This window comes from Suillus discolor (assembly GCF_016758755.1).
Source record: "Suillus discolor strain FC423 chromosome Unknown F5147scaffold_730, whole genome shotgun sequence".
NCBI classification, from domain to species: Eukaryota; Fungi; Basidiomycota; class Agaricomycetes; order Boletales; family Suillaceae; genus Suillus; species Suillus discolor.
This window is the reverse complement of record NW_024541977.1, coordinates 1-7,931: the sequence shown is the minus strand read 5'-3', so window position 1 is coordinate 7,931 and position 7,931 is coordinate 1. Positions and strand designations below refer to the sequence as shown.

Below are 7,931 nucleotides of genomic sequence, written 5' to 3'. Positions count from 1 at the left end.
CGTTGGAGGGACACACTAGTGTGACTCTTGGACTGGCTGTATCGATGGATGGAAGAAGAATTGTGAGTGGGGCAGAAGATGGCAAGATCATCATATGGGACGCAGATACGAAGGAGATCATCAGATGTCTGTCGCATCACACAGACCGGGTCAATTGCGTACGGTTCTCACCTGATGAGAAAAGACTCGCCTCCGCATCGTGCGACGGCACACTAAAGATCTGGGATGTAGAGACATGGGAACTTGTGTTCGATATCGATGATCATCAGGGCTTTGTATGGACAGTGGCCTATTCTCCCAATGGAACCAAGATTGCGGGTGGGTCATATGATCAGACGGTCCGCATCTGGAACGCAGGGACTGGCAAGCAGCAAACACAACCACTTCCCATGGCGCACAAGTGGGCTCGATAGTCTGGTCTCCAGACAGTCGTTGTCTCATGTCTGCCTGTGGTGATGGCCAGGTTTACTTCTGGAGTGCACCGACTGGTTCCCAGCTCGGATCCCCACTGCGTGCACATTCAGACGCCATCAGCTTGTTGGCCATCTCACCTGATGGTGAATTAATAGCCAGTGCGTCCAGGGATCACACTGTGAGGCTATGGAGCACCTCTACCCGAAAGCCTTTTGGTCGTGTGCTCCAGCATGCCTCTGAGGTAGCCACAGTAGCCTTCTCGCCTGACGGCCAGCTTGTCGCCACCGGGGATGTGCAGAACGTAATATTTTTGTGGGACATATCACAGGAATCCACCATCATGACGAATGCGGTGTCGCCCTCATTCGTTTCCCCAGCATCCAACATCACGAGCTACATTGACCAGGTAATAAATTTGCATTTTGCCTACACAGCAGTATATCTGATGCAAGTTTTATTGAAGCCGTTAGCAAGCTCCGATTCTCTTTCAACACCAGCCTCGGACGAGCTACCGCATGGAACCGAGTTCACGACAGAACGTGTAGGCTCGCGTGATGCTGCTACCTCACCTTCCCCATCTCTGCCCCCTCAAAGTCATTCCAATCATGAAATTACTACTCCAGCCCGCTCCTCTCTTGCAGTCGAGCTTTCTGACAGAATCCAAGTGCTTCCAGACACCGTCAACTCGCGCGGTACAGCTGCATCCCCGTCCCCATCCTTTCCCCCCTCAAGGTTCCTCTCGTGCTCAAATACCTCTTGCTTCAGCTTCCACTCCAGTGCTGACCTCACATCTAAAGTCGTTTTGGAAGCGCTTTCCTATGTTCAACAGGTCTGCAGCATCTGTAGACTCCAAGCGGTGGAAATTTTCGCGCATTGGTAGCATCATGTACGCAGCTTCCTTGCTCTATGAACATGTCCTGAATTTTGATCCTTAGGCGGCGCAAGCATCGGAACGTGGAACCTGATGATGTCCAGCATTAGCGTGCTTCTGGTTCCTGTCGTCATTGGCCCCCGTTCTATCGTATCGTGCATTCCATACCCAGTCCAGTTGATATAACATCACTACTGTTGTTGTCCGTGTGTTCACTATTATGGATTAGGCACCATATTTTATCCAAGGCAGGTATTCCTCTGAAGCCAGCGCCGGCTCATCTCACATAAGTATCGGGCACCCGCACGATCCTCGCCAGGAACGCAGTCGCATACTCCGGTTCACCATTCCACAACTACCAGGAGAGATAGCTATAACTGAAGGAGATGCAGATAGAAGGTTCAAGGAATACCATATCATCGGGATGAAAGTGGCATATAATAGGCTACCTTGCGCCGGGTACACTCGGGCTAAGCTTTCGCTATTCGGAGTCGATGATAGACATACATACTACAATAAGACTGGTAATCAAACGGGGCCCGTGAATTATTTGAATGAGGCCCCATGTCGGCGACGGGTCTACTTCTAAACAGTACTGTGCTCATTTTGAGCAGCGATGGCCCGGATCAAGACGGCTCTAAGCTCATCAAACGCGGTCACGTGCATCGCGTCCTGCTCTGACTAGTATTACTCTGGTTCGTCTGATAGACTGGTACATGATGGTGCGTCAATTGCAATCATTTGAATTTTGCTATCGTCATTGACTCGAACGACAGCTACCCGGTTGATCATCCGCTCTCTCTCTCCATTAGCCTTTCCTTCGGCACACATGGAAGGCATAAACATTAGTTGGTGCTGCGAGAAGCAGTGCGTGGTTGCTGCCAGCGTGCGTCGATTTCTCATCAGTTTGAACACTCTGGTTGACGCTTCATTTAAGACATGCTGCAGAGCACACTCGTGAGAGACTATCAAGTGTGTCGGAAGTTGTTGGTACAAGATCTATTCCGGGCCCGGACTAGAAAGGTGTACCCTGTTATGCAAGTTAATCGTCGATGTTCCTGTACTTTCTGATGGTAGTCCGATACAGGCGATGCACGATACACACAACCGTTGATCACATTTATTTGACACCATAGGCGCTCTAAGTATGTGCGATGAGCGCCTGTTCTTTCGGCTCGATCCTTAGCGGTCCTTAAACGTTTTAAACTTTCTATGTACTACCATCTGATCGCTCTTGCCCAGTAACGCTGATCTACTTTGGCTCGACTGATCTCACCCACATCCACACTGCCAACGATCACATGGAACCATCCCTATCCCCAATCAAATCGCTCAGAGGCCACACTGACCTTGTACAAGAAGTGTTGTTCTCAAAAAACAGGAATAAACTCAAAGTCATAAGCACATCCAACGATAAGACTGTTCGAATTTGGGACGTGGAAACAGGAGAACAGGAACACTCGTTGGAAGGACACGCTAGTAGAACTTGTGGAGTGGCTGTATCAATGGATGGAAGCAGAATTGTGAGTGGGGCGGAAGATGGCAAGATCATCATATGGGACGCAGATACGAAGGAGATCATCATATGTCTGTCGCATCACACAGACTGGGTCATTTGGGTAAGGTTCTCACCTGACGAGAAAAGACTCACCTCCGCATCGCGCGACGGCACACTCAAGATCTGGGACGCAGAGACATGGGAACTTGTGTTCGACATCGATGATCATCAGCGCGGTGTATGGACAGTTGCCTATTCTCCCAATGGAACCAAGATTGCGAGCGGGTCATATGATCAGACGGTTCGCATCTGGAACGCAACGACCGGCAAGCAGCAAACACAACCACTTTCCCATGACAATGCAGTATGCTCGATAGTCTGGTCTCCAGACAGTCGTCGTCTCATTTCTGCCTGTGATGATGGCCAGATCTACTTCTGGAGTGCACCGACTGGTGCCCAGCTCGGATCCCCACTGCGTGCACATTCCGACAGCATTAGCTTGTTGGCCATCTCACCTGATGGTGAATTGATAGCCAGTGCATCCCATGATCACACTGCGAGGCTGTGGAGCACCTCTACCCGCAAACCTTTTGGTCGTGTACTCCAGCATGCCTCTGAGGTATACACGGTAGCCTTCTCGCCGGACGGCCAGCTTGTTGCCACAGGCAGTCAGGAAAACACAATCTTCCTGTGGGATATATCACAGCAGTCCACCATTATGACGAATACTGTGTCGCCTTCATTCGTTTCCCCAGCGTCTAACATCATCGACCAGGTAATGAATTTCCGTCTTGTCTATACTCCAGTGTATCTGACGCAAGTTTTATTTAAGCCATCAGCAACCTCTGATTCTCTTTCAGTCTCCTCTACACCAGCCTCGGACGAGCTACCGGATGGAACCGAGTTCGCGACAGAACTTGTAGGCTCGCGTGATGCTGTTAGCTCACCTTCCCCATCTCTACCCCCTCAAAGTCACTCCAATAATGAAATCACTACTCCAGTCCACTCCTCTCTTCCAGTCGAACTTTTCGACAGAATCCAAGTGCCTCGAGAAACCGTCAACTCGCGTGGTGCAGCTGCATCCCCCTCCCCATCTTTTCCCCCTCAAGGTTCCCCTCGTGCTCAAATACCTCTTGCTTCAGCTTCCACTCCAGTGCTGAACTCACCTCCAAAGTCGTTTTGGAAGCGCTTTCCTATGTTCAGCAGGTCTGCAGCATCTGTAGACTCCAAGCGGTGGAAATTCCCGCGCATTGGTAGCATCATGTACGCAGCTTCTTTGCTCTATGAACATGTCCTGAATTTTGATCCTTAGGCGGCGCAAGCATCGGAACGTGGGACCTGATGATGCCCAGCATTAGTATGCTTCCAGTTCCTGTCTTCATGGGGGTGAGGCTCCCCTCCGTTCTATTGTCTCATGCATTCCGTATCCAGTCCAGTTGGTATAACATGACTACTGTTGCTGTTCGTGTGTTCACTATCACGGATTAGGCATAATATTTCATGCGAGGCAGGTATTCCTCTGAAGCTAGCGCTTTATTCCGAACATCCAGCGTAGCACTCCAAGCCATATCAATGTAGTAGCACGCCCGTAATATAACAGTCACCGCCCCGGGTGCACAGCCCGAAATCCTGTCGTCCACGAACAGATGATCAATCATTCGATTAGCATAGGCCTAATCTACACAATGTTGCCATGCACTAACGATTAACATTAAAAACTCGCTGGCGATAAGCAATGGATTGAGTACAGTGTGTCCATCCCACACTGGGCTGTCAGTGCGGCTTCGTTGTTAATTCTCCAGTATCGCCATAAATATTCGTCACAATACTCTCCTGAACTTCAATCGGTGGCTAAAACCCATGACTTGAGCCTCAAACGATCACGAATAAGAATCAGTCGCAGTACGAGCCAGGTGCGATGTTTTGAATGTTGAAAAGCTAGACATTGATGAAAGCGCAACATCCTCGACTAGAACGGTTCTGCTTGGCCGTTTCAGATCTTTTGCGAGTGTTTAACCTAATCTGTGATGATGAAATCACGATACGCACCATGCTAAAATCGATATCACATAGACTGCTCAGCGTATCAGCTAGGAGTCAAAGGTGGCAAATAGATCAGAGAGACGTGCGCTTTGGACTTAGACAAAAATAATGATCGCCAGATTATTTGGTGACTGAGAAACTCATTGGAGTTAGCTTTGGAGGTGGACTATCTTCGACGTCTGCTTAGCATGGTGACCACCAGAATTGCGCAACATCTACAGACAATAAGTCTCCGAGTCATGCAAGGTAGACAGTTAGATATAGGCTTACAACGTGACGGCACCAGCATTAATGCTATCCAATCGGCTGAGGACACTGTCGATTCTAAGGGAAACAAGGTGAACGTTAACTTTCACGTATAGTCGGGCCAACTGATATCCTACCTGTTCACGTTAGTGAGGCGTTTTCAGAGATATATCACTGGAATCACTCATCCAACCACTATGCATATGGTTTATTGGTGATAGTGGGACCAAAAGGCCTTCGGGTAGAGTGTTGTCTGAAGATCTTCTACATGAGATAGTAGAAACTGTTGCAACTATATTCAGTAGTTACTAGATCACCAAATGCAGGTGCTAGGGCGTACCTATAGAGCAGTTTCGCAAGTCCAAATCCTACAAAAACGATCAAAGTGAAGCTCGACGTCATAATTGAATATTGATGGTTTTACCACACTGAATGATTGCTAACAGGAACTTTCAATGTCAAAGATATTTGCAAGAATATTGATAGCAATCCGGCTTACTGCCCACGCAACTGAGAGAAGAGGCAATGCATGTATCGGGATACAAAACGTACAAATTCACAACATCAGCTATAATAAACTGTTTATCATGACACTACGACAAACGTCAGGCAAATGAAAAGCGACATATGCCAATAACATATGAAGTCTAGCAGAATGAGAGGAGATCAGCAGTGATTTATATTTTTATACTGGGGGCTTACGCGTGAATGAACAAGAATAGATACCGGAAAAAAGTGATGTGCCACTGTGTACGCCAAGTTTGTCACTCACAGCAAGGTGAATGGAGCCTAGCCTGCGGTGGATCGTGTCAAGCATGATATTCTTTTGCATTCAATAGGATAACACGCCTGAATTAATGATCCACCTATCTTTAGCTCAACCTGTCTAAACCATCCAGGTAGAGGAAAGGGTTGCGCCGATTTATGCGATATACGGTAGCTGGGCGGGCGTCGACGGTACTTATATATGTAGTTGTATTCAAACTCCGCTGGACATATTCTCCCCTGACCCGACTCTGCCTCGGCTCGTAAATTATAATAACTCCTGCTCATTCTGATTGACCATCCAAATTGGTATGGAAAGCGGGAGTGATCAGCTTCGTATCAGCTTCGCTAAGCGTGTTTGTTTGGCTTTTACCTGTCAGACCCCCAACCACTGCTTGAGAGAGACTTATATTAATGTTTCTAGTGATATATTCAAGATGTATTGCTTGTCAAATTGTGAGTCCTCCAATGGTTACAGATAGTAACTCAGGTGCTGATCATACCTTAATGCAATGACAGCACAATCTGTGACGGAATTCAAAACAACTCGAACGTTCAAGTTGATGAGTGCAGGATCGTGCTCCCAACATTATGACTGATCGTTCTCGGCGCCACCAACCAGCATAAGCCAGGTCATGAGTGTTAAGCCTGAATCACTGCCAGTTTCACTTATTTTTGAGCGAGCATAGCTCCTGCCAGGGAAATACAAGATCCGGCTCAGTTTTATTTCAAGCTCAACATGAGTGATGTTGACATCGTGCACCACCTCAAAGACCATTATGACCAGGAAGAATATGGACTCAGGTTCGTGTCTTACATATGTCCAGTGCAACTACTTCAACTAATTTATCATGCTAGCGTTGTCAGCTTTCGTCGGATGCGAAATAGCTGGGGCTGGAAACGAACCAGGCAACAACAACATACTCTCGAGTCCATCGAACAGCATGTCTGGGAGATTCGACAACGATTTCCCCACCGAGGTGCCGAGGCCATCAGACGAGACCCTGCGCCAGCAGTTCAGCTTTCATGTACCCCGGTGAGTTGCTGTCTACTTGCTAGTACTGTTCACTATAAATCGATGTTTGAACAGCGAACTGATCGCCAAGCTTCTCAAGATCACAGAGCCAACTGCTGTGGAAGCTAGGCGTTGTGGACGTCTCAAACGAAGGCGTTTTTGGTGTGCGGGGGTTAATGATGTCTGGCCCCAAGACCAGCATGACAAATGGCTGCGCTTTGGGTTATGGCTGCATATCAGCCTCGATCCCATTCACTGGCTGGATTAATTGGCTGAAAGTTTGGTGGACCAACAAGAATCCACGCCTTATTGCCTAGATACTACCTTGACTGTTGCCGAAAACTTGGAGGTATGTCACCAAGCCCCTCACATTGATCGGATATTGATCATGTCATTTTTTTGTGATCTCAGCTGTACCTTTGATCACTCAGAGCAATCCAGGCTCCGAAAATTTTGCTGTTGCCAATGCACAAACAATGATTCGACACCGCCTAGATCCAGCACTCAACGGAACACTTCAGCACTGCTGGATGCAAAAGCACCAGAACATCAAGCCCGAAATCATGTGGTCTGTGCTTCGCAGGGACTTTGCTCCAGGTTTCGAGAATATCCTGGAGGAAGGTGTCACTAGGGGACTATATGACATTCACAACACGCTGCAAAGGTATGCATCACTTCCTTGCATATGTATTCACTGACAATCTCCATCTACTATCTAGCTACGTGTTCCGCTGGCTTGCAATTCCATGGCTCCAGGCTGAGCTTGATGCATGGGCTCATCGTAGAAACCATAATGCTCCCCACAGGGACAAAAATAAGATTCTTCCTCACGGCATTCCAGCAATCATTTGTGTGAAACCTCACGAATTCAATTCACTTGACTTCAAAGTATGTCGTCCATGACTGCAGCTCAACACTACTTACTCTTCTCAAGGTTCCAGTGCCAAGTGTGCTCTTTGATGAGGTCGAAGCAATTTATGCTCCCTCTGATCATCCTGTCTTCGATCTTGTCCCACTGTTACGCACTCAAATAGATCTGTTAGGCGGAGCCCTAAGAGGGGCGTCGTCTGCTAACGTTC

The 7,931-nt window shown here is 48.0% G+C and overlaps 2 protein-coding genes across 2 annotated transcripts; both read left to right on the top strand.

The window, feature by feature from the left end:
* Window positions 1-439: 439 nt before the first annotated feature.
* On the top strand, window positions 440-1,445 carry F5147DRAFT_843116 (WD40-repeat-containing domain protein; the record flags this gene model as incomplete). Its single annotated transcript, XM_041444430.1, has 4 exons — window positions 440-820; window positions 878-1,106; window positions 1,180-1,300; window positions 1,350-1,445. 4 exons carry the CDS (start codon window positions 440-442, stop codon window positions 1,393-1,395), a joined length of 777 nt encoding a protein of 258 aa, XP_041284010.1. The 3' UTR covers window positions 1,396-1,445.
* A 5,171-nt stretch (window positions 1,446-6,616) lies between these two features.
* F5147DRAFT_784967 (uncharacterized protein) lies at window positions 6,617-7,907 on the top strand (the record flags this gene model as incomplete). The annotated part of the gene is made up of 8 exons (XM_041442887.1): window positions 6,617-6,641; window positions 6,696-6,873; window positions 6,928-7,074; window positions 7,132-7,201; window positions 7,284-7,516; window positions 7,572-7,740; window positions 7,787-7,849; window positions 7,896-7,907. 8 exons carry the CDS (start codon window positions 6,617-6,619, stop codon window positions 7,905-7,907), a joined length of 897 nt encoding a protein of 298 aa, XP_041284009.1.
* Window positions 7,908-7,931: the final 24 nt, after the last annotated feature.